Source organism: Solea senegalensis, linkage group LG18 (genome assembly GCF_019176455.1).
Source record: "Solea senegalensis isolate Sse05_10M linkage group LG18, IFAPA_SoseM_1, whole genome shotgun sequence".
NCBI lineage: Eukaryota > Metazoa > Chordata > Actinopteri > Pleuronectiformes > Soleidae > Solea > Solea senegalensis.
The window spans coordinates 18,188,514-18,215,936 of NC_058041.1; the positions used below are offsets into that span (position 1 = coordinate 18,188,514).

The following is a 27,423-nucleotide window of genomic DNA, read 5'->3' on the forward strand; positions in this document are numbered from 1 at the left end:
AGACCTGTATCATTTGATTTGTGTCATTCATAGTGCGTTCAGTTTGTCCTCAAGGCTAAGTCAGCATTAGCCACAGATGGCCATATACTGTACATGTTCAACCACAATGAGAGTAGAGCATCAACAAATGTGTGTGAGTAGAAAGGTGAGTTTGTTTTTGTAATCAAATCCCTCAGATGTAACTGAATGCATGCTAAGTGAATGTGGTTTATAACAGACTTGGTGACGCAACACTGGAGCTACAGTAGAAAACAGAATTATAATTATGTCATGTGAGCTAATGCAATATATAAATATTTAGCGCCCACTGACTGACAGCTTTGGAAGAACTCGGAAAACACCACAGGCTACAAATGTCTGTTTGATAAGCAGAAATGGACACAGCGTACATTGATGAGGCATCTTTCCTTCAGCTTGATCCTTAAATGCAGTTTGATGTGGTCTGAGTGAGAAGTGTGGTTTATGGAGAGATGATTCATCCAGGATCAAGATACAAGGAACCAGAACTCCAGTAGGAAAACATCTTTTAGATAAATAACACAGTCTGCTTCATAATTAATGTGAATTTGCTGTGTTTTCTAGCCATGATGGCTCACAGGCTTCATCATACTGTTCCATGCCCTAACTCACTTATGCGCTCTTTATTCCTAATGTAATCTTTTTAGTGAAGGACAAGTTTTATCAGCGCTTACAAATCAGTAGTGCTGCCAGATGTCCAGATGCATTAGTGTTGTGGAGTCAGGCGACGCAGGCCTGAAGGCTGAACACACTCAGGAGGGTGGACGGAGAGGAGAGCACACACTGCTCATGTTGTAACATGAGACAGTGGAGACATAGTTAAACTGGATCAGATCATCACTTTGACTAATACTGTCGGGTTTCTCCTGAGAGAGATTTGCTGGTGTTACTGTTTGAGATGAATAAAATTTCCCTTGTGTCGATTTAGTACCTCTCTATGTGGATACAAGCTCAGCTGATATGTTCTGTGAAAATCCAATTTCCTCTCACATTTCTAAAGATATCAGGCTTTGGTCCGGCTTTGGGCCATAAGAAGCATTAGTTTTTGATATAAAAAACAGACCTTGTTTCTCTAAACCCATAGAGTCTGATGCTTATCTCTTGAAGTGTGATATGACTTCCAGTCTTTTGCCTGCCACTGAGAAAGGTCAGAGGTTAAAGGTGATGGGAGGCTTGTATGTGGAAGGGGGGCTGTGTGAGTTTCCCCTGGGGAAGTGCATTGAACTAACATGGTTTCATCCACACAATCCTTTGGGCAGGGGTCAAAACAACCATGACACAAATAAAGTTAATCAAAATGGCGTTTCATGTGACATTACCATCAGTTCTGGTAACTGTTTTTACTCTTATCACAGTCGCTGTCACTGTCGAGACCAGACAAAAAAAACCAAAACCAAAACCAAAATTGTTTTCTAAATCAAATCAATATGATTTCAATCAACAACAATAGGAAATCAATGCTGTGGTTCATGTCCATGCTGGAGAAAAGTAAACCTGAAAACATGGCAGGACGGCACCACTGAGCCGAAGGACAATGTCTATTTTTATTTCATATTTAAAAACTTACAGAAAGTGTGCAAAGGCACACACATCCAATTATAAATACACACTGTGTGCTGGGCAGGATTGACAGACCACTTTATTTCGAACAAAATTCTTATTACAGACATATACAAAAGCATAAAGTTCTACTCTACTGCCAATGCCTATTGTTATTCTAACTAAAATGTCCATAATTGTGTCCATATTTAATTAAATCAAGACCTTGTTAATCTTCTTGATTGGTGGTGACACCAAGCCTTAAAAACTCGACTTGGTAGACTCGGTATGATTGGGGGTTGCAACATTTAGCTGGCGTGAGATCGCTTTCACACTTTAGTGAAACAAACCGAACCTTTTCAACAAAGTATTCCCCTCCTCGCCTGAGGCAGCGCTGCATCAAGAATGACTGACGGAGAAGACGAGACAACAATGAAGAAAAGTGTCAAATCTGTTGGTGAATGCAGGACGACGTGTTTCCTCAGAGCCAAACATGAAGCTGCATCAAATTTTTTATTAATTTTATGTGAACATTCGACAAATGTACGCTGCACACATTTCTCCCTGCTATCGTTCTACACGTGCATATGTTCTGGTTGTGTTTACCCACAATGCCCACCTACATTGTAGTCCGCTTCCTGCATTTGGTTCACTTGAAGCAAACCGAGACCTATGTTTTCAGGTGGACCAGAGTTCGGTTGCACATTCACACCTCCCCAAACGAACCAGACTTTCTGAGCAAACAAACTAGGATTTGAATTAGAAGGGCTGGTGTGAATACCAATTAAATTTCAAGTCACTGGCTCATGTTCTTTTCCTATGAGCCCTTGAGGTTTGACTCCATGATGCTGTTGCTTCTTGGGATTTAACCCAGACTTGACAATCATATTATGATAGCTCACCTTCAGCCTGGAGCTATGGGTCTCTGGTTCTGTGGAAGCAGGGGCAGCAGGTTGTAGTGAGACATGCAGTGATATTATTCATATGCATAGGAGTGAGGTTGCTAAGGTAAGGATAGTGCCCTCTTAATTCGCCAGCTGTGGACCATACACAGCCTTTCTTTGTAAGTAATGTTATTGTTAGCACTGAGCTAATGTAGCACTGGTGCTGTGTAAGCTTAGCTTGTGAGTACAACACATCTTACTGTTGGTTGGAGCCAAAACCTAGTAAGAAAAATGTAATCATTTTCACAGAATTAATAGTATAAGTGTGACCACTGAACTTGTTTTAGTGGTTTATTTTTGGTGAAATGTGACCATACTTCTTTTATTTTGCCTCATTCCGCTCTATTATGCTCTGTTACGTCGGAACTTGAAAGTCGATAACTGGGAGTGACGTCACCTCCAAGTTCACAGTGTTCCAGTTTAGAAGTCGGAAACGCAAACTTATCTTTCTATCTCAGTATCTTTGGCTTGCAATTGTTAACCCTTGTTAGCAACACCAGTCAATAACAATGCTCTACATGATATTAAACCCACACAAATAACGTAGCAATGCTACGCCAATGGTTGAAAGTTCTAGGTGTACGACTGACTTACTGTGAAGTGCTATTAACAGTAAAGGTAGCAGTGTTTGTATCGTGGCAGCCATCTTGAAATCCCCCAATGAGTTGTTTTAAGTTTCCAAGCTGGAAATTCAGTTCAGAACATGGGACTCAACGTTACTGACACTGTTTTATATACGACACACACACACACACACACACCATTAGTGACAATGTTTTATATATGACACACACCATGAGTGACATTGTTATATGACACACACACACACACCGTTAGTGAGTTTGTTTTATATACGACACACAAACACACCATTAGTGACATTGTTATATGACACACAAACACACCGTTAGTGACATTGTTTTATATATGACACACACACAAGTAGTGAGTTTGTTTTATATATGACACACACACACACCGTTAGTGACATTGTTATAGGACACACACACACCCACACACACCGTTAGTGACATTGTTTTATATACACACACCCCCGTTAGTAACATTGTTATATGACGCGCAAACACACCATTAGTGACATGTGACACACACACACCATTAGTGACATTGTTATATGACACACACACACACACACACGTTAGTGACATTGTTTTATATATGACACACACACACACACCGTTAGTGACATTGTTTTATATACGACACACACCGTTAGTGACATTGTTTTATATATGACACACACACACACACACGTTAGTGACATTGTTTTATATACGTTAGTGACATTGTTAGGTGACACACACACACCGTTAGTGACATTGTTAGGTGACACACACACACCGTTAGTGACATTGTTATATATACGACACACACAGACTAGTGACGAGCAGAGCAGTTGTTTTGGGTGTACTGAATCATTAGAATCAGTTCATTAAAACGATTTGTTCACAGAATTGTTCAGTACGTCCTGCATGACCAGAGCACAGACTCCGTGTGACACAGTCGCTGGACTGAAATACAGGTGAATGGGTTGTGACTTGGCTCACAATCCCGACTTTCGTCAGTGGTGTCGCTAAATATTGAGATTTTAGACATTTCCTTGTGAAATGTTGGAGATTAACGCATGTTTCAGGAAAATGTTAAAGGAATTCTTCACTAATTTGCATTTAGCTGTGTATTACTAGAATAGCTATACTATTCTATACTATATTTGAAAAATTGTGCTTCCCTCCCACAGTTTCCCCTGAGTCGATAAATATGTTCGTTCATTTTTTTGTCACGTGCCCACCAGTGACACGGAATGACTGTTAGGCAAGCCTTGGTCTGAGGCTTAAAAGTATGCTAGTTCTGCACTTTTTAGACACAATGTAAACAGTGTCCACCATCTTTGCTAATAGTTATGCTAACAGGCTCTCTCTCTCTGCAGAGTAAACTGAGAATGACTATGACAGAATTTAGTTTTCAAACTGTTATGGCTGCGAGGGAAAAGACCTGCCTTTCAGTGAAAACCAGGAGCCGGTTGTCGATTGGGCCAAGTGTATTTGATTATTGGATTGGTAGTTAAGGAGGAAGAGGAGGAGGAGGAGGGAGTTGTTTCCTTCCTGAGTTTGGTTGACCTTAATGATTGACTGCTCTCCAGATATCAGAAAGTGCAATCTGCTAACTCGCCCCATGCACAGCTCTCAGGGCCAGACCATTTCAAGTCAACCCAGACAGATAAAGAGAAATAAAAGGGCCTCGGTTTATTGGTGCGGGTAAAATGGACTCCCATCTCCTCTCTATGGTTACTGTTGCTATGGCTTTTTGCCAGGCTTTTGGTTCAATTGCTGCATATTGCATATTTAAATGGTTCAGAGCCGCCAAATTCGATCAGAATTTAATATACCTTGTGTTGGTTTGTTGGTTGAATGTCCCATTTAAAAAAAGAAAAAAAAAGTTGAATTCTGACGTAAATGTGCTCTTGACGGCATCATGTCCTTCATCTTTACTGTTAATACAGGTCGCCTGTCTCTTCCATGTGAGACATGACACAAAGAAGCTGTGTGTCCTGAAGACAGTTCTACTTACTTCAGGACAGATTAGTGATGTATCAAGTTTCCCAAATCCAGTAAAGAGCAGGTAAAAGCTGCCAATGTTAACTTGAAAGGTTATAAAGTAGCATCCAAGACCAGCTTCCGATTATTAATCAATTACTAAATTAATCACCAACTATTTTAATAATTGATTAATGGGTTTGAAGCTTTTTTTCTTGATTAAAGCAAGATTTCTAATTGTTTCAACTTCTTAAATGTGAATATTTTCCCAATTTCTTTGCTCCATATAACAAAGAAATCATTTTGGTTTGTGGACAAAAACAAGACACTCAAGAACATCATCATTTCCAGGTTTGACAAAAACTGATAATTTCAGTATTTCTGACATATTATGGACCAAACGATTACTCGATTAATTGTGAAAATAATCGACAGATTAATCGATTATGAAAATAATTGTTAGTTGCAGCTCTAATTAGCACACACCTAAATCTGTTTGTCCTTTCAGTTTAGAAACGTTTAGGCTGCATCCACACATCAATACTGCATTTTTTTAATTAAAAAACAACTTCTAAATTAGCGTTTTAGCTCCACGTATGGGTCATCTGTGTTCATACTTCCCCTCTAAATGTAAATTCGGGTGACCATTCACTTGGACATGTGCATGCCAGTGTACATTATAGACGATTGTTTTGTGAGTAACAACAAAGGTGAAAAGTAAGGGTGAATACTGTCATGAGATCAAAACAAGGTGAGAGTAAAACAGCTTTTCGGTCACCAATAATAGCTCATAAGACCCAATCAGGAATTAAATGCTGGTAACTCCAAATTATTATTTTCAAAGGTCTCCATTTGTGTCCCTCCAGACTAAAATGCAGCTCCAGCATTTTCAAAACAAAATGTGGCCAGCAGTGTTTTCAAACTTCCCAGTTATCTAGAGCAGAGATGATGTGGCCTTAAAGCTGCAGTGTGTAACTTTTAGTGATTTTTGTTGTTATTGTACTTGTGATTATTCTGCCTCTATTTGGTCTCCGTGAACAGAAAAGTTTGAATATTATTGTCTAAACTGTTTGCTATAGCGATGTAACTCTTGTCTGGCCTGACATCCTGTGTGCAGAGTGGGGACACAGCTCTGCTATGATGGGGGGGGGGGGTTGATTGCAAGTATACGACAGACGGATGAAGAGCAAGAGACAAACGGGGGAAGTGATAAAGGATAAAATGCCATCAACATTCCCAATTTCCTTGGTCCAAAGCATTACCACATCAATGGCTGTGAAGAATCTGAACTTAACAATTCACTGTCTTTGTTCTGCACAGTCACTCATTGTGTGGCTATAGCTTGATCGCCACACATCTACTGTCTTACGTCTCTATGAGTTGGGCTGTAGGGCCACAGTGACCTCTTTTAAACCCTTTCTCTCCCTTCTCCACACAGTGTGAGCATTGTGGAGTGATGAAGGAAGCGTTAATGTTGAGTATGTCACTTTCTTTGCGGCCAAACAAGAATCGACCTCTTGTGGCTGTGCCCCAAGTATTTGCCCTCTTGAGATTCCAGGCGGAATTTCTCTGAGGTGATTCGGCACAAGTGAGCTGCTCTAGTCCAAGGGTGACCACAACACTTGTGTTTCCCCTCGTGCCGTCCATTCACTGCCAGAATGTTTCTGCCTTCTAGGGAGTCAAGGTTTTGTCCTTGTGAGGATTTATAACATGTGTCTTTGCCAAACTCAGCCTCTTTCTCAGCAATATTCATCTCCTTATCTATTATAGCTGTCTAAAGCTGAATTCCTACACTGTGGCTTGAAATGTGGAGTTATTTCTTCTGCATGAGTTTTGTCAGATTAAAAGATCCAGCTTTCTTCCAAACAATGTCTCAACATTCTTTACAAATGAATGAAAATTGTAAAAGTCGAGTGGCTGAGAACAAATCTATAACCTTAGATCTACTTGTAAGCCATTAATAAAGGGTACTTTACAGGAAAGTGAGGTGGATTTAAAGAAGAAGTGACCACAATGACAAGCAAAATGAAAGGTATTTCAGGAGTGGTACACAGGAAGAAGGAATACAGAGCTGCAGATAAAAAGGAGATGGAGGAAGCAGCAGAGAGGGAACAGATGCTGAGAACGTGGCCTGGTCGATAGAAGCGATGGAGTTACTCCTCTGCACTCTCGGGTTTCTCTGGTTGACCTCTATGAGTGCTGATCACATTCTGCCGCAGAACACACACACACACACACACACACACACACACACAAACGGACGTGCACACACATGCATCCTGTTCAGATTCACTGACATGCATACACATTCAGGGGTGTGTTGGGAACACGTGGGCAGAAAAACGAGATGGTTCAAGTAAGATATAGAACCAAGCCAAATACCTCGGGGAGGGGAGCGATGTCTGAAGCAGATCCATGTTCTTCAGTAATCCTCATTCATCCCTTCATCTTTGTGTATTTTGCATCAACATTAATACCATGAAATTGTCCATCACAGCCTCTGCTGTGCAATGACAGAAAATAAAAAAACACAACTCACCTGTTTCGGAAGCCTCTGCTTTACTTTTGGTTGAAATCCAAGTGTGTGGAGATCAAACAGCAGCAACAGCTGTTCCAAGAAACAGGTTGGAATGTAGAGTTAAGCTCAGGTGTGGCTGCCGCTGAGTAGCCCACACATACACACTTACAGTAATTACATACACACAGTCCCACTGTATACACCCCAACCCTCATGTTGGATTTCCAGTCACTGGTTAAACATTAACAGACAAAACCAGGTCAACATTTCCTGTCATTTCACTAACAACTAAATAAAGGTGAACAATAAATAAAATGAATGGTGTGGTGATAGCAGTTACAGTTGACTTAACCTCACATTTTTTAGGTTTTTTTAATGATTGTTGCCACAGTACAGGCAGAGACACCAGCAGGTTTTACTTTAAGTTTGAACTACCATTGTTGATTCATTTTGGCTCATGGCTTAGTGATGTGTTGTGTTGCTCTTAAATATTCTATAATTGGCCGATCACCCAATCGTGAGAAAATCACTGCAATGATGATCATCGACAAGTCTTGACTGGATAGTTCCAGGTATAACCACTCAACAACAAGTTCAGAAGGAAACCATGTCTCCTTACAATGTTGTTCCCACACAACTAAAATACATTCTCAATTCTGCTTCATAAGGAACATATTTTCACTAGGTAAGTAACATATTTACATGAACGCAAGCATGCATATCAACATGCTGGGGATTTAACCACGTGGGTTGCTTTTGGTGTGTATGAGAAACCAAGAGTTATGATGTTAAAGGGTTTCCATGAGGCCTAAACATCGCACATGTATTCATAATTTGTTTTAAGAGGCAGATCAGTTGGAAACATAGGGATAATAACCGGTGAACTTCCCAGCTTTTAGACATCTTCTAGTGCAGGGGTGTCAAACTCAAATGACCTGGGGGCCAATGAGCATCTAATCTGGTCAAGCGGAGACCGACATAGAGGAAAAAAAGTGGAAAAAAACTACTATATATAGCCGGTGGGCAATATAAGATATTCATTATGATATTAGACAGAATTACAAAGTAAAACTCCTTGTTTTGATATAAAATGATTCACAATAAAAACGTATTTATGATTTATATTTAAATTTAGCAAACAATGACGAGGATAATTGTGATTAAAAAAAAATTTGTGTTGAGTGTAATACATTTAATAAAGCAATGATTACAACCGAATGTCTTATTACTATTATAAAAATATTGCCAGCAAATACATTTAGTCTTGTATTCCATCACCTCGCACAGTGGTGGGCGGGGCGCATGTAATCGATTGGAAGGCCACATGTGGCCCCCGGGCCACCAGTTTGACACATGTGTTCTAGTTTTAAAATGAAAACAATATTTAAAAGCAGGTCTGAGATTAGTGTTATTTATTATATGTGAAATGATGCATTTCAAACTGGGTGCCAGCATGCTGAGTGAGCATTGGATGCTAATCATTATGCTACATGAAAGGGTACGTGGGCAAACAAGGGTGGGGCCATCATGGATTGGTTCCAGCAGCCCCACAACCCTCATATGGAGGACACCACGTTAGACTTTGGGTGGCACAGGTGAAAGTTACTCACATCCTGTGTAAGAGCTGTCATCATGAACACAGAATACAGAAGGTATTACCCAGACCTAATAATGGATATCATGTAGCTGGTGAAAGATATTTGTGTTCTTAATGAAGCAGCTCAGAAAGATGCTGTTCGGTCAAACGGCCGTGAATAAGTGTCGACTGTGAACAAAATTGCAGGTAAAAGCCAGCAAATGTGCAGTGGGAGGTGAAATGGATAGAGACAGGATTGAAGGATGTAAAGATGGGGGGTGCTGAACAAAGAGGAGCTCTGTTAATGAATGGTGTCTGATTTCAAGTGTGTTATTGTGGGTTGATGGGGTCAAGACAGTCAGGGGGAGACAGACAAGCCAAGGTAATGGTGTGTGCTTGTGTGTGTTTGTCTATTGGGGTGTAGCCAAGAGTATGGGGAGGAATGTGATATGGAGCAGAGCATCATAAACAGCCTCTTACTGTGTTTTTTGTTTTGTTCACTTATTTTCCACAAAAACATTACATTAGGCAAAATGTGGCTCTTGAAAATCTTGGAAACCCTGTTTTTTGTCTTTTGGCTGCTCTCTTTCTGAAGGTAACCACAGCAAATGACTTGAAGCATTTGATTTGTTAGTTTCCCAATATTTCCATAATCCTGAGGCCGTAGTACTTTAAGAAAACCCATGCAAGGAGAACAACTCCACTCACAGATGATCAGTTTGGGAATTGAACCTGAACAGTACAAATACAATTCCATGTGACCCTGGAGGTCAAGTTGATGCCAGTTCTTCTATCAGGGGCTTTTAACTGCTTTTGAAGAAGAGGGAGCAGCACTCCCACCTTTGTTTATAACCAGAAACAAGTAGGCTGAGATTTTGGAAGATTATGAAAGTGTGATTTCTAAGATTTCCACCAATGTCTAACACATGGAAATCTGAACATGAGTTGAAGAAGCTGTGGCTATTTGAATATAGGCACTCCTCAAACTGGTTTAGGGAGAATTTTAGCCTTAAAGATGTACACCTTCTGGGAGCAAAGAGACCGAATCATTACATTTACATAGTCTAAGCTGTCAGTGACATCTGATACTTCAAATGAACATAACAAACATAAAAATGAAAAACAAGATTGGTAGCATACTTAAGAGTTAGAAGGATCAAATATAGATACATATTTCTAATATCAAATACAATCAAATACATTTAAGTGGTTCTGTGTTGTAGTGTGGATGGATCAGTCTGTTACTGGGGTGGAGTGGCTCAGTGGTTAAGACCGGTACCCTATGTGCGAAAAACATCATGGTCGCAATGGTCGCAAGTTCGATTCCACCCCTCGCTGACTGTACTCAATTCCATTGTAAATCGCTTTGGATAAAAGCGTCTGCTAAATGACATGTAATGTAATGTAATTACTGAATGAGCTGATGTGCTAACTCTCATAGTTGCTAAATCATTAACATCACAGTCAAAGCTGTGTCATTCACACATTATTCAAGCTCATCAGCTGGTTTGTTATTCATATTAATAGCAGATGCTCACATGCTCCTGTTACAGTTTATAATACGATCACGTGATCAAACCCAGGTTTACATTTTAAAAAGACAATACTGAGCTAGCTAATAACAATGGAGCCACATAACTGAAACACACAGTGGATTATTAATAGACAGCGTCCAGCATGAAAACACGTCTTTTAATCCCTGTATGTGACTTAGAATGAACACTAAAGTAATGCAACATTAGCAAGATGGGTTAGGTAGTTAAGAGGTTTGGGGCTTTATTTTGATTGTCATCTCAGAAGTACTGTGTCTGTCCAACTATTGTCATCCCATCCGGTTGTTGTGTATAAGCTCTGGAGAAAGTTTGTGATTAAGACCCACAATACTATGATTCCAAAGATTGAGTGGCTTCTTCGAAATTTCAACTTGCATATTCTGTAAAAAAAAAGCTCTTTTCTTTGTTTAGCTGAATTGTTGCTGGTTTACTCTTGGTTGGTCACATATATTTTATGTTTCATGTTTTAGTGTGTAAGAGTTCCCTGTAGGAACTACAGTGGCCTGTTCATATCAGAGCTGATGCTTCTTTTGCTTCATACACTGTAAGGTACTTTTTAAAAACACATAGTGCATACTGTATGTCTGGCTGATTTGTCCATTTAACCTGCTGCTGAAACATGGTGGTGCAAAATGGTGGCTTCTATAAACAAAGTCTCTTATCCTAAAATGGATTTAAAAGGCTGATGCTAAGGCTACAGGATCCACACAGTTTTTATTTTCAGTTGGCACATCAAATATCCATTAATATTAAGGGATTAGGCACTAGGGATTAGGAATGATGGATACAAATTACAGTATATTGGTGTTGCCATTGAGCACTTAAAGCCTCCACCACGAGAAATGGCCTGCAGCAGTTATGTGCATCTGTCTAAACATTTATTTGACTCATTAGTGAAAAATGGCCACCTCACCCTTAGTTGCTCTCCTGAGGTTCTTAGAGGCTTTGATTTCCTGTTGATGATGTGAGTAACTGTGAGTAACTATGAGTAAACAACAGATCAGGATGAGTTCCCACATCCGCAGGAGAAGTGAACAGGTCTGCTTAGTGTTAATGGTTAGAGAGAAGTGGGAGGGATAGGTTGGACACATTTGCCTTTACCTCTTTAATGGCTCCCAGGGGTGGGGGGGTGGCAAGTGGTGTGTGTGTGTTATAATTGTGCTGATTCACTCTTAAAAAGAACATGTGTTGTTTCACAGTTCTTTATTTTTAACCATATTTTAGATGTATTAAATCAATAGTTGCTTATACAACTGGAAACCTCAACCTTGATGTGTAACTTAACCCTGAAACACTTTCCCACACTCAAAGAAATAACTTGCTCATTGAACATAACAAGTCAAATGTGTTAAATTAACCAGAAACTATTTTGTTTCTGGTTTGTATATATGTTCTCGTGTTACTGTTACTTAATTACCAGGGTTCAGGCCAACTGCATTTGTAAGGGTAAATGCAACTCTGACATAATAATCTTGGGCCATTTGAACTTGTATGATATGATAATGAGATAGTTTTTACTTTTAAGGGGACATATTATGCAAAATCAACTTTTTAACCATTTTAATACTTATATTTGGGACTCTGGAGGCCCTACCAGTCGCCAAAGTGTGGAAAAAGAATACTCAGTCATGTTTTCGTGGTCCCCCTTAGTGTAAGTATAGGCCATAAAACACTCCATGTTGAATTCCCTGCGCTTATGACAGCAGCATGCGCATTTCACCGCGAATGTTACCGCCCACCAGTAAGTTTACTTGGAGAGCTCCACCTTGTCCCTGCGAGAGTGCAGGCGAGGGAGGAAGAGCGGTATTATGTCAACGCGGAGGGACAAGTGTGCTGTTGGTGGCTGCACAGTGGAGCACAGTGTTTTACAGAGGATTTTATATATGAAGCTAATGTGCCGGATAAAGTCAGCAAACGTGTGTTCGTACAAACACACACATTGTTAAGAAAAGGTCACATAGAGGTCATAACTGACCATTCTGACACGTCCTAATTAAACATATTTGTTCAGTATGTCCTCCATGACCGGAGCACAGACTCAGTCTGATACAGTCACATACAGCAGCTGTTTATGCAGCGATCAGCGGTGGATCAGTGGTGCTGTCCCTAAGTGTTTTTAACTGATTTACAGTTGGACAGTGTTCGGCTCCATCCTTATGTAGGACGTCTCTTCCTGTGACGACACTCTCGCTGTTTTCTGCTCACGCTGCCATGTTGATATTGTCAGAGAACTAGTGGAGGGAGGGGGAGAGGAATGAGGGGAGGGAACAGGAGCTGAGCGAGTGAGCGCTGTAAAGAGGACAAATCAGAAACCCCCTGGAAGAAGTGGGTGTGTGTTTGCCTGTGTCTCATTTGCATATAAAGGGACCATGCACGAAAACCGAGCCTTCTGAAAGGGGCGGCTATTAAAAAAACAGTTCAGTTACTTGAACTAATTGTGCAGATCCAACAAAGAAAATTTAGTTAACCTATATTTAACCCTTTTTGATGGAGCTACAACATGTAAAAAAAACTGTGGTGAACAAATGCAATATAATTTATCTATGGCTAGTGAGATCAGAAGCTCTAGAGCCGACTACAGAGCCAAGGATGAACCAAACAACACACCAGGAACAACTCGGACACAGTATCTCTCCTTTGAGAAAGAGCTCCTCTTCCCATTTAATAGAACAGGGAAGGATGAATAGAAAACACAGTTACACAGTGTATAATATGTACAATTCTTACCCGGGTAAGAATAAAAATAAAAAAAATAAAAAATAATTCACAGCTGTATCAATAGTCTTTGTATTCAATGTTCAATTTAACCCTTTCAACTCAAACACTTAATCCTTGCAGCAGGTAATACTGCCCAGTCCACTGTTTATCCTACCACACTGTTGAATGCGCTGACTGTGTGCGTGGAAGCAAAGTTTCTGGGGTTCAGGATTCCAATCTTCTGCATGCAATCAAATCACTAATTCTTCTCCATTGGGCCGTAGCTCGCCATCAAACGTCCAAGCTCCAACTCCAGGTAGATTGGGAACTCTCGGGATCCACAAAAAAACCTAACCTATTGTGAATAAGGTCAGACATTCAAGCAGCTAATCAGTACACCACATAAAAGCTATAATACAGCTTCTAATTTCCCTGATCATTCTCTAAATTACCAGAGAATAACTCATGAAACATTTCAAGAGGATTTCACAATTATTAAAGATAAACATACGTAATAAAAAAATCAAATTGCTAAAGAATTATGGTTACTGAAATAACCTTTCACTCATTGACCTTCACTCAATTAGCATAACAGAATAATAATAATATAATAATAAAAGAAAAACACATGTTGTGTGCACCCTCTGCCCTGCAACAGCAGCCTATAGCAGAGTCTACAAAATAAATTAAGTGCAGCTTAATGCGCTTCAAGTGCACAGTAAGGGTAGTTAACCAACAACAACATTATCTAGTGTGCACAATTAACAAAGTGCAGATTTGTGTGCTTAAAAAGACACAAATTAAGGTCCTTAAATCCACACAAATAACCAGCATGTCGACATGCGACAGGCTGATATGTATGTATGTATGTATATATATATATATATATATACATATATATATAAATATATATATGTGTGTATATATATGTATGTATATATATATATATATATATATATATACATATATATAAATATATATATGTGTGTGTATATATATATATATATATATATATATATACACAAATATATATAAAACCCCAGCTGGGGTCAAGTTTGGAGAAGAAAACAAAGCAAACTGGATTTGTTAGAATAAAACTTTACTTACTTTTCTAGCAATTTCTTGAAACTTGTTACTTTGTAAATACAAGCACACATCCTAATACCTCTGCCGGTTAAAACTAAATAAAAAAACGTAACTGCAGAGTTACAAAATTGGAGTCCGCTGTGGTTGAGTGTCTTGTCCATGGACAAGGACAAGACACTCAACCACAAATGATGTTTAACATACAACACACTGACTGAATATTGAATACTGTAGTTGAATAGTACTACATCTTACAGACATTTTTTTGCTGTTTAACTCAGAAAGCTCATATATGATACCTGTCTTTCACAGTTCAATACCTATCAGTGTCTCCAACCCCCTTCATGAACGAAGGCGGTGAAGATGAACTCTTTCCATCAGAGGAGCCTCCACCAGATATCCTTACAGAGAGAACCACCACCACCACCAGTGGTGACTCCCAGGAGCGGATCTACCAGGGTCTGAACGACAAACTCATCCCCATCTATTGCTCCATCCTGGCTGCTGTCGTGGTCGGCCTTGTGGCTTTCATCATTTTCAAGAGGTGAGGAAATGAAAAAGCTAACAGTAAACAAAATATTACATCCTGGTATCTTATGACCCAAAATACTATCAAGTATATTGTATAATATATGTTGTATTTTTATTTAAAGCAGATTCTTGTCACTTTATTTAACCTTTATTGATTTACTTTATGGTGGAAATCTGTCTTGGACTCAACAACGCTAGAAACATTAACATACAATTGTCGCTAAATATAAGATACACAAGCAACAGAGATTTAAAAATAATACTACTACTAATAATAATAATAACACAGTAATAATAAAAAATACAGTATTGTGGAATCAACAACCCCAACACAACAAATAAATATCCAACTTCAGTCAGTCAGTCATCATCTAACCGCTTTATCCTCCACCAGAGGGTCGCGCTGTGCCAATCTCAGCTACATCGGGCGATAGGCGGGGTACACCCTGGACAGTTCGCCAGTCCATCACAGGGCCACACACAGATAGAGACAAACAACCATTCACTCTCACACTCGCTCCTATGGTCAATTTAGAGTGTCCAATTTACCTAATCCCCACATTGCATGTTTGTGGACTGTGGGAGGAAGCCGGAGAACCCGGAGAGAACCCACGCACACACAGGGAGAACATGCAAACTCCATGCAGAAAGGCCCTTGTTCCAACCGGGGCTCGAACCCGGGTCTTCTCGCTGCAAGGCGAGAGTGCTAACCACTACACCACCGTGTGACCCTAAATATCCAACTTAAATATCCAAATTAATTAACAGGTTAATGAATAAGTAAAAGTCATCCTTAATGCAGCCTTTGTGTGTGTTTCTGTCTCCTACAACTGACTCGTAGAACCTGCACAAGATTTCCAATGTGCCTGGACTGTCTGTTTAAGCACAAATGGCAAATAAAAACCTTGAACCTTGAACCTTGTGACCAGCCATGGGTTGAAAGACTAAGAAATTAGATTAATTAGAATTGAAGGATTGTACATATACATTCAGTGATTTACCTTCTGCAAATTACACTTTTCATGTTGTTAGAACAAACATTTAAAGAAATTGTAAATTCAAAAGTTTAATACAAGAGAAGGAATATTGTGCTCATGACAAAAAAGCATAGGGCCAAAAAAATAATAAAGAAAAGAACTTGAATTTCTGAATTTTCCAGTTTCATATTTAATGAAATGATCTGCTGCTTTTCTGGAGGGCAGTTCTCGGTTGCTGTTTTCTGGGTCATAATACTGTATGATCTCCGTTCCCACTGTTAATCATTTAAATATTCAGTGTGCAATATGTTTTTGTCTGTGTCCTTTTGAGGCAAAGGAAGTACAAAACACAGAAGCCTCAAGACAGTCAGAACACTGAAGCTGAAGTCGGTGTTTCAACTGTTAAGCTGCAAACTGAATAATACATTTTAAATTATTTTAAAACTAACCTCGGATGCAGTATAAAATCAGTTTTCATCACCACATTTCCATCAATAAGCTGCTGTTGTTAAAGGCTGCCATCTGGACTAACAGCCAAACATCTCAGCGACTTGGCATATCTGCAATTGTGCAACAATTGTGGGTCTTTTTAATTTGTTCTTGTGATGTGAGAACTGATTCTTTTGTATATGTAACTCTTAGTTCTTAGTGTGGAATTGTCATCTTTTTTTAATTAAAGCTGACACAGAATGCTTGTATCACACATATATGTTAGTTATGGAGGTCTACTTACATATATCAACTTGTTTTCATGGTCACATATATGTTAGTTATGGAAATCTACTTACATATATTAACTTGTTTTCATGGTCACACATATATGTTAGTTATGGAGGTCTACTTACATATATTAACTTGTTTTCATGGTCACATATATGTTAGTTATGGAGGTCTACTTACATATATTAACTTGTTTTCATGGTCACATATATGTTAGTTATGGAGGTCTACTTACATATATTAACTTGTTTTCATGGTCACATATATATGTTAGTTATGGAGGTCTACTTACATATATTAACTTGTTTTCATGGTCACATATATGTTAGTTATGGAGGTCTACTTACATATATAACTTGTTTTCATGGTCACATATATATGTTAGTTATGGAGGTCTACTTACATATATTAACTTGTTTTCATGGTCACATATATGTTAGTTATGGAGGTCTACTTACATATATTAACTTGTTTTCATGGTCACATATATGTTAGTTATGAGGTCTACTTACATATATTAACTTGTTTTCATGGTCACATATATGTATAGTTAGTTATGGAGGTCTACTTACATATATTAGTCTTCATGGTCACATATATGTTAGTTATGGAGGTCTACTTACATATATTAACTTGTTTTCATGGTCACATATATGTTAGTTATGGAGGTCTACTTACATATATTAACTTGTTTTCATGGTCACATATATGTTAGTTATGGAGGTCTATTACATATATTAACTTGTTTTCATGGTCACACATATATGTTAGTTATGGAGGTCTACTTACATATATTAACTTGTTTTCATGGTTAAAAACCTCCTAATCGCTGCAAACGAGCCGATCAAAATATCTCCTCACTGACGCTCTTGTCAGTCGCGCTGTTTCAGACCAAAAACACACCCCTAGAATGTGGACTGTGTTGTGATTGGCCAGCCAACAAGAGCTTTCCCACTGTCCTGTGATTGGCCAGGTACCTGGAAGTGATGTAATAGATAGGCCAGCTCTCAGATACACAGCTCCCCCTCTGGCATGGTGGATGCTCTGCATCTCAGCAGCTACAACGAGAGTAGTTCTTCTTCTTCTACGGTTGAATGTATGCAACCGGATGTGCCCGGACTAGTGCCCGTACCGGGAGGCGCTAGGTGGTGAGGATTTCTGATGACGACATCAAATTAAGAAAGTGCCGATCCGCTTCGCAGAGCCCAGGAAAACAATACAACACTATTTTCTCAGCAGTGGCTGAACTGTTTGTTCTGAAACTTTAGGGTTTCATAAACGAGGTAATGACGCAGATACACACACAAACGCAGCGTTAATTGGAGCTTCCGGTCTATGTGGGCTTTAAGATTTAGTATTATCTTCTGTGACATACTTAAAACATATTGTTTGATGTTGAGTTGTTTAATCCGTCAAACTGTATTCCCTCAGTGTGTAATAATACTTTTCTTACGCTGCTCTCACACTTTCATAAGACCTTCACATTGGAGTGGCATGAGGAGATAGCTGTCGGTTAGCAGAGCAGTGTCTATTATGACTAAATACTAAGCAAGTGTAGCTAATGTTCCTAAAGTGAAGGTGATGTTTGCCATGGTTAGAGATGTGTAGTGTTTTACCTAAACATGATTTGATGGTGATCAGCTGTGCAGGAGTATTTGACTTTTCACAACTACTTTTCAAAGTGAATGAGAAGCATTTGAGTTGAGATGTGTGAGTCAGCATTGAGAGTTCTCCGATAAGCTGTCAACCAAAGATGTAGAGATTTTCTACAGTTGGTGTCCACAGAAGTTACTAAGAAGTTATAGAATTTAGCGCTGGGGTCACCATGGAAACCTCCACCGAACCTGCTTGGAACCCATGTTGTGAACCCTAATATAACCTTATGGGACCAACATGTACATGCGTGCTGGGAATGTGCCCATTCACACTCAGATGGGCATGACAGCATTTACTATTAAAACACTAGGTAATAGATGAACTAATGACAGCTGCATTTGTCCAAAACTAATGTGGACACTTGTGTCTGGCATGGTGCTGCTTTTGAAAGGCATTTTTAAAACAGGTACTTAACTGACAGAACTGCTATGCACCATCATCAGGGTAATGATAAGGTTGGTACACTTGGATTATCTGTTTTCATCAAACCTAATAATTGTCCATGGAACTGAAGATTTCCACAAACATTTAGAGTACATTCTTTGTTGATGATCTTCTTGTTCCTTCTTCTCTTCTTGATTTTCTGACTCATCGTCAGGTGGAACAGCTGTAAGCAGAATAAACAGGGGGCCAACAACTGCACAGCCAACCAGAACCAGACTCCATCACCTGAGGGGGAGAAGCTGCACAGCGACAGTGGCATTTCTGTGGACAGCCAGAGTCTGCAGGAGCAGCAGGGCCAGACTCAGGCCCACACAGGTAACACCTGAGCAAGTGTTATTATGCTTTCATTGGGTGTGCGCACATGTTACCATTATATGGATGTGGATTTTTCTATAATCCTCAAACAAGTCTGATCTGTAGCAAACCTGACTTCCTGTGAATGTGTCATACGGGCTGCACCCTTAACGTTCCCAATGTGTCAAAGACAAGACTTCTGGTGAGGGATCAGGTGACGCTGCGACAGAGGGATCTTGGTCAGACTTTTATCAGAAATATATGAGGATTAAATAGTTATGAGTTTCAACACCTGGTGGGTTTCTTTTACATTTCAGTGTGCCATACCCTTATTAGGAGCAATTTAAGATTACAAAAGAAAAGTGTAAAAATGCCAAAAAGGTTAGGATTGCTTTTAAGAGGAGTAAAATGTTTTGGTCAACTTCAGAATCGCCTTAAAAATGAACCACTCTCCCTTGCCTGCTAGAGGTGGGCTTAATGTGGTAACGACAATGATGCAATGTCTATCAGCTTTGTATACATCCAATATTGCTGCCACTGAAGAGCAGCTTTCAATTCAGCATTTGCTTTTATTTTAAGTGATCTACTGCCCCGACAAGTCGCTTGACACCATTACGAGCTAGTCATCACTCCTAGAAAACACATTTTCTGTCGCTCTGAATACGTCACCCAGATTATTGTTCGGATTGGTTGTAAGTCTATCCAATTGAATACAATTGTAGGCATTTGGTCTACGTCCATTGGCCAAGCCTCTTGGAAGTGAGAGGTGACTCAATCTCAAATGGCTTGACTCGACTTGACTCTACTCTTTTATTTTTGCTTTTCCATTAATTCAATTCAATTTCAATTAAATTTTATTTGTATAGCGCCAAATCATAACATACATTATCTCAAGGCACTGTACATAGACAACATCAAAGAGAGCAGAGACCCCCAACAGTTCACACAATGAGCAAGCACTAGGCATCAGTGGAGAGAAAAAACTCCCTCTTAACAGGAAGAAATCTCTGACAGAACCAGGCTCAGAGATGTGCGGTCATCTGCCTCGACCGGTTGGGGTGAAAGGAAAAAGGGATCGTACCTAATACCAAGGGCTTAGTACCTGCTCTGTTGAGGTTCCAAGCAAACTTTGACAATACTAAGTGTGATGTCAAAAGACTGCAACTGACTGGCACAGAGTGTCGTCACTGGAAGAGTAATGAGCACGGAATCTGACACCAGAATCAACCTGAACCCAAGCCGAACTGCAGATCAGTTAAAAAGACTTAGAAATACAAACATCTGCAACATTTAGCACAGAAACTTCTAAAATCTCAATATTTAACAGAAGATTCTGGTGCATTTAACGACAGCACTGCCATCACAACTCGTTCAGCCATATTTCAGTTCAGTGACTGTGTCATATGGAGGTTACGCTCTGGTCATGCAGAAAGTACAGAAACAACTCTTTTTAATGAACTGATTCTCATAATTCAGTACACCGAACACAACGTCTCGCAGTTTCGTGCAGCCATACAATTGGAAGGAACCAACAGATTTCACTTTTCAAACCGTAAGGCCACGTCAGTTTCTTGTACACAGTCTACGAGTGGACTGTGGACTCAGTCGGATTATGGATGTGGAAAATGGGAATTAAGCTCAGTCTTCTTCTTCTTCCTCTTCTTTCGGCTTCTCCCTCAAGCAGTTGCCACATCAGATAATCCGCCTCCTTCTCTCGCTATCCCTCGACCGGTATACTGTAAATACATCATGTCATTTAGATAACATACCAACTTGTTCCTCTCCATCTGCAGTTGTCACCATGGATGAAGAGCCTTGTCTGCTCCTTCCACTTCACACCAGGGAGAAAGTGGAGCAGCTTCTGTTCCGGGGCAGTGAAGGGGACAACTGTGATCACATGGACGACAGTGACTGGTGCAACCTCGCGGGCCTCCTGGGATACGAGGAGGAGCGGATCGCTACCTTCCAAAAGGAGGATCATCCTGTCCGTGCCCTCCTGTCTGACTGGGCGAGCAAGGACTGTGCCAGCATTGACGCGCTGTGCACAGCACTGCGCAAGATCAACCGTGACGACGTCGCCCAGAGTCTAGTGCTCAGTCCAAGCACAGTGAAGCCAACAGCCACCTCTGTGGTGTGAGTGAAGGTCATCAGAGAGTGCCTCAAACATAACCTTTATATTGATCTGGTCTATCGGCCGCCCTCACTCCACATAATTCATGCTAAGCTGCTTTAAGCTATTCCCTCATGAAGTCAGCAGACACAGTGAATCACTTTATGTTTAATTAAGGGTTATAATGCCAGAGTCAAGTCAAGGCAGAGACAATCATTCTACTGTCAGGATGTGCCTGTAATCAACCATTCTGACATTTGTTCTTTTTAAATCCACACAGTGTAAAGAAAGGTGTGGATAAGGGTTTCCAGTAATCATTCTTTTGTGAGCCTGGAATATCCTTGTGCCTCCATGCAGCCTTTGACAGCTGACCATTTCCTCAGACTTTTGCAACCGTGAAATAGCAGCTTCCTGATCCTCTACATCTTCAATCAATAATAATAGTTACTTAGCCAGTTACTTATAACGTATATGATAAGCCAGTGATGTACGACCTTGCAAACATATAACACTGCTAACCAAAGAGGAGTAAACATCTCCAGACCGCACGCCATTACTGACATACCATGTTAGCACACCACACAGTATGTGGATCATTGTAAATATGACAATTTGGGGAAAGATGTTTGGATGCATTTCAAGTCTGTTCGGTTTCAGACATGTGGAATTAATCTCACCTTTGATTTAAATGATTTCTAATAGCGAAGACTTTTCTCGTTTTTGCCTGCCACGTTCCAACCACGTGGTCTGTGCTGCAGGACACTGATTGAAGCAACATGAGAATCCAGACTATGTGCTCAGGCCTGTCTACGCAACACAGGAGCCAAGTCATCCAATAACAACAACCATATATACTGTATATAGATAAAAATGGCAAGTGCCCACACCCAGTAGAGGGAGCAAAGTTTGTATATAGAACCACACATACCTTAGACCCACAATATGTAGCCATGCATGCATGTACTATACAGACTCTTACTTTCATTGTTATTTAATCTACAGAACACAGACCACACAACCCCGCTTAAACATCCATCAATCCATTGTCTACCGCTTCTATCCTCACTGTTGTAATAACTCACCACTGACGCTGTTACTCTCAGGTAGCCTAAAGATTTTACTAGATTATTCACATATTACACTTCATGTAGTAGTGTTAATTAAAATGAAGGTATTCTCACTCTACTCTCTAAGGACCATTGTGTTTTAATTCTCAAATCACTCTTGTAAATGGTGTTATGTCTCCTGATTGCAGCACTTAAAATGTATGTCTGCTTTCCATCACAGAAGTGCCTGGAACTACTTCAGGTATCTGCTGATGTTGTACATTTGAGTTTTGGACTGTTTTTCTAAGTCTAATTGTTTTTGTTGTTCTTTTTTTTTGTACTTGTAAATAATTAGTAATTTTCTATTTTTTATGTTACTAATATGTGAATGAGACTATTTCAGTTTGAAAAGGAAAGGCAAAGGGAAGGGAAGGGAAGGGAAGGGAGCTGCATTTGTGAGGTGTTAAGTGTAACTTGAAAAATGACTTGAAGTCATGTGTCAAGATGCTACCAAACTAGAGCTTCTAAACATCTAGCTTGGTAGCATGGTAACAAGTGGTGCCTTCACATTGGGTCCATTTGCACTTAAATACCTAAAGAGTCCTTGTAACAATTTGTGATGTTTTTGCTGACCTTTTTTCCACATTTCTTATTTGTCTTCGGAAAACTTTCCTCATGGAACTGTTTTCTTTTTGTCTTTCTTGCATTATGTCAATGTTAATGCCCATTTCTACTCTATATGTGTCTGTTTTGTGTGCCAAACGTTATCTCTGTCACGACCCCTCTATGCAATTCTTCCTTTCAAGTTGGAAACATAGCGACCATTGAAGAGGTTACTTTAGTGTGCTTGATCTGCAACAGACAGAGACCACTGAGTTTAAGTTGTCCCATTAACATTATATAGGTGGATGTAATTCCGCATCTTCTCACGGAGTTGAGTTTCCGCCATTTTTGTAATCCCTGTAAAAACTCTTAGTTCTTTTCCTGACTGATTGGACTATTGACTCTATACTGCCCCCACGATTTCCAGTGGTGTTGCTCATTTTGTCTATCTTTGTAAGCTCTCCTGTTACGTGCACAATGACGGACAAAACTAATCAAAATACAGACGAAAGGCTCTTCCATCTCAGTCTCTAGTGTAGTGTGTATATATATATACATATATGTATAAGTATATATATATATATATATATACACATATACGTGTGTATATATATATATAGGCCTTTACCTGTACACACCTAATGACTTTACGACTTGAACACCAAGCATGTTGTCATGCAAACTTCCATGAGTCTCGTTTTAAGGCACCAAAAATACACTATACACTAGCTTTAGCTTTTACTCTTATTATCAGGGCTCTCAAGTTTTGAAGTCAGTTCAGAGTGAGATTTTGTTGGGAAGGGCAGGGGTAGGTGAGAGGTGTTGGTGGGGGGGTTATGATTGTGTGTTGTATGCGTTGGTGTCTTCAGGACAGGGGTAAGGGGCTGAATCTGAATCTAATCTTTGAAATGATTAATGTATGCAGGGCCAGGATATTAAACCTTAAAATTAAATATTACTACTAAAAGTAGCCTCCTGACTAAAATGGACTATGTAATGATCAACGTTCAAAAAGAAACAACAACAAATGTTGGACATATGACTACACTAGTGTAAGGACAAGAAATGATAACAGAATAAGCCACACCCCCTTTCTTTCTGTTTTTCAAGTTATTTAATTACAAATGTTAAAAGGTTATAAAGTCCAGTTGTGTATGTATTGTATATGTATTGTTGTGTGTAGCAGTGAAGCTCACAAACTAGTATCTGTGCTCCAGTTTCTGTGGTCAGAAGCAGCACATACAGAGACTTTCTGTGCTTTCTGTGCGTTTCCTCCCGGTTCCATAGCGATAGCGGCGCGCCAAAATGAGAATTTATATTCTCATTTTTTTCAGCGTGAGAAATACATGCGTGACTGTCACACTCACTGCGTGAGACTCGAGAGCCCTGTATTATATGAAAATATTTCTGCTTCTAACCTCACTTAGATCAAATCTTTAGGCTAATGCTGGGATCAGATAACACAGTATTTGTGTCTTTTACAGTGGTCATCATGTCAGATTATCAATCACAGCGGCATGGATGTTGTGTCTTGTTCGGGCAAAACTACAAGTATGACCCTGACCAATCATCGTTCATGACCCTGCATGAGTTCATAAGTCATTGGGGAGCCATTACTCACCAGTTTGTAGTAAGTGCCTTCGCTATTTCTTGCCAACACTATTGGATTTAACTTTGTCATGGTCATCCCTTGAGGAGATGTCAAAGAAGCAGGGGTACTGGTGCTAAAGCTCAAGAAAACATATTTCAGTGTCACTACTCCACCTAACAGCTGCAGCATCCCTCTTCCCCTTGTTTATGCTTGTCAATGTCCAGGAGATGTTGTAGGAGATGTCAGACTATGCGGGAAAAATAGGAACAATTCTAACATGCTTGACTTCTCATCATGGTGTCGTGGAGCATGTTCATTAATATTATACTACACATGTTTTATTCACAATTAACTGGAAATATGTTGGTCATGACCAAATGCTTGAAAATAGGCCGGAATTCCGTGTAGTCTGATCCCAGCATTAGATCAACTAACAGACTGGCTATAGCCACACATTTTTCTTATTTTACCAAGTCTTTGAATTTAAATCTTTGGAAGAAAATTATATAATATACAAAATGAAAAAACTGTGTTTCTGTGTGTTTATTCTCCCAATGCAGCTCACAGCATTATCAAAATGGAAAAGTGACCTTGTCATTGAGGTTATTTCTCCAAATGTTTGGACTCAAGGAACAGGCTGCATGCTAAGTAACAAGCTGAAAGCGACAAAGGTATATTTGTCTTTTATGTCTCAAAAGCACCAACATGTTTCAAAGAGAACAATCAAGCACTGGTTCAGTATGATTGCATCTGCTAAATGAACATGTCTGTCAATTATTGGCCTTCACAAAACATCTAAGAACATTGTTTTTGGTTGTATTTGATAATATCCATCTCCACCTTGTTGCTGTAGTTAAGTTACCACTGTCTTCAGCGTCTCCTCATGTCAGAATGAAGATGGAGGCTTTTCCTTGGGCCATATTTATTCAGTTTGATAGATATAGATATTTAATTTAATATGCATGATTTGGTATTGAACTTCTTATACTGTTACAGTACAGTGTACCAGGACTGAATTGTACAGATGTGAGAGATACTGTATGTTCGTTGTATACTAATACATATACTGTACTATACCTAATGTGAACTTGCAAAATTCCTACAAGAGACAAGCAGTAAAAACCACTAATAAAGCTCTTAAATCCACTTATGGTCTGTATTGATTCAACAAGTAAACAAAGTGCATGCACTGGGACATAAAAAGACCTGAAAATACACACATTTACCAATGTTAATATGAAGAATAAAGATTACTACACATAAAAATACATTGTAGAATAAACTATGAATGATTTAGTTTCAAATATGTTTTTATTGAGCATTAACAGTTATGTCAGTTCCCATTCTTGCAATTATACATATATAATTATACATACATATACAGTATGTATATATATATATATATATATATATATGTATATAGGTATATATATATGTATATATATATATATATATATATATATATATATATATATATATAACTATATATAGTTATACATATATTGTACTGTTTGAGGACGGTGAGCGTTGATGACGCAGAGACTCATGGGAGTGGGTTCTTGTGTGTGATAAAACTGTTGTTGTTGTTTGTGTTTCCGTTTGGTGTTTAGTGTGCATGAGTGTGTTGTTATGCCCTGCTGTGTTCTGGAGATGTTTGGCGTTAAACAGAGTGATTTTGTTGTGTCACCATGACCGAGTGTGGTGGGGCGGGTGATTATGTTCATCATATGCTTGTGTCTCAGATTGTCATTAAAGTTATGGATTATTTCGCTACTACATACATAGTGCAAGATACGTTGTTCAACTCTTGTGAGACTTTCTTCCGCTTGAGCCTGCCATAATATGTATTTATGTATATATATATATATATATATATATGTATATATATATATATATATATACACATATATATATACATATATATATATATATTAATGTGATGTGATGAAATATGATTGAAAGAATGTATTTTAAAGGAAAATAATTAAAGATTTCCAGTAAATAAATCTGTAAGACCAAATAAGTCTCTGGGGCTGATTGATTGATCAACTTACCATCATTAGTTTCTGAGATTTTATAGTAGATGCAGGAGAAGACCGAGCCATATAAATGTACTTTTTGACTGAGTTTTGAGCATTGCAGGCCACCGCTCATTGGTCAAATTTCACCATGATGGTTTCTGTGACTTTACTGGATGTCTGCTGATTGGCTGAGTGAAATCCACATGCTTCTATTGTTTTGTTTTTAGAGGAATGATTTTAATGTTTTAATGTTTTAATCATTCAGCTGATAAGACGTGGAAAGGGACATTAAAATATCAGGAAATGGTCATTTATGTCATTAAATAAATAAAAGAGGCCAATTTGGAAAAATAGATGAATTAAATAAATTAACATTTTATCAGTTATAAAATGTTAGCATATTATACATTTGGGTTCAGGGTTATGGTTAGGGTTTTATTTATATTTTATTTATAAATAAAACCCTTTTTATTTAAATGATGTGCAATGTAGGGAACGGACACGTTACGAGACAGCTCCCACATTCTTGCAATCTGACGTTTCCTGACACCATAACAGCGCCATTGGATTTGCATAACCAAAACATATCAACTATGAAGAGTACTCTCACTACTCACAACGAGGAGCTAACCACGCTAACAACAAGACTGCTTCAACTTCAGAAAGGTAAACCCTGCATTAGCATCACCATTAATAGGAGCAAACGTCACTTTTAACGCGGCAGAGGCCGTTCTACAGCTTATAATATGATCATGTGATCAAACACAAGTTTTGATGCCCCCGGCATCGCTCAGGACACAATAACAGGAGATGATGATTCAGTTCAGTCAGTATACTACAGCATTTACAATACATCATTATCACAGTATATGATCAGACTTCAACACATACTTACAACAACATAATAAGTATAACAACCTCTCCATACACATCTGTTAAAATAA

The 27,423-nt window shown here is 39.1% G+C and overlaps 1 protein-coding gene across 1 annotated transcript in view; it reads left to right on the forward strand.

The window, feature by feature from the left end:
• Window positions 1-22,050, forward strand: part of ngfrb (nerve growth factor receptor b) — a 43,936-nt gene extending 21,886 nt beyond the window's left edge. The window contains exons 4-6 of the mRNA XM_044014530.1: window positions 14,799-15,030; window positions 18,969-19,129; window positions 20,902-22,050. Coding sequence (XP_043870465.1) covers window positions 14,799-15,030; window positions 18,969-19,129; window positions 20,902-21,245 — 737 coding nt within the window. The 3' untranslated portion in view covers window positions 21,246-22,050. The remainder of the gene's footprint in view (window positions 1-14,798; window positions 15,031-18,968; window positions 19,130-20,901) is intronic.
• Window positions 22,051-27,423: the final 5,373 nt, after the last annotated feature.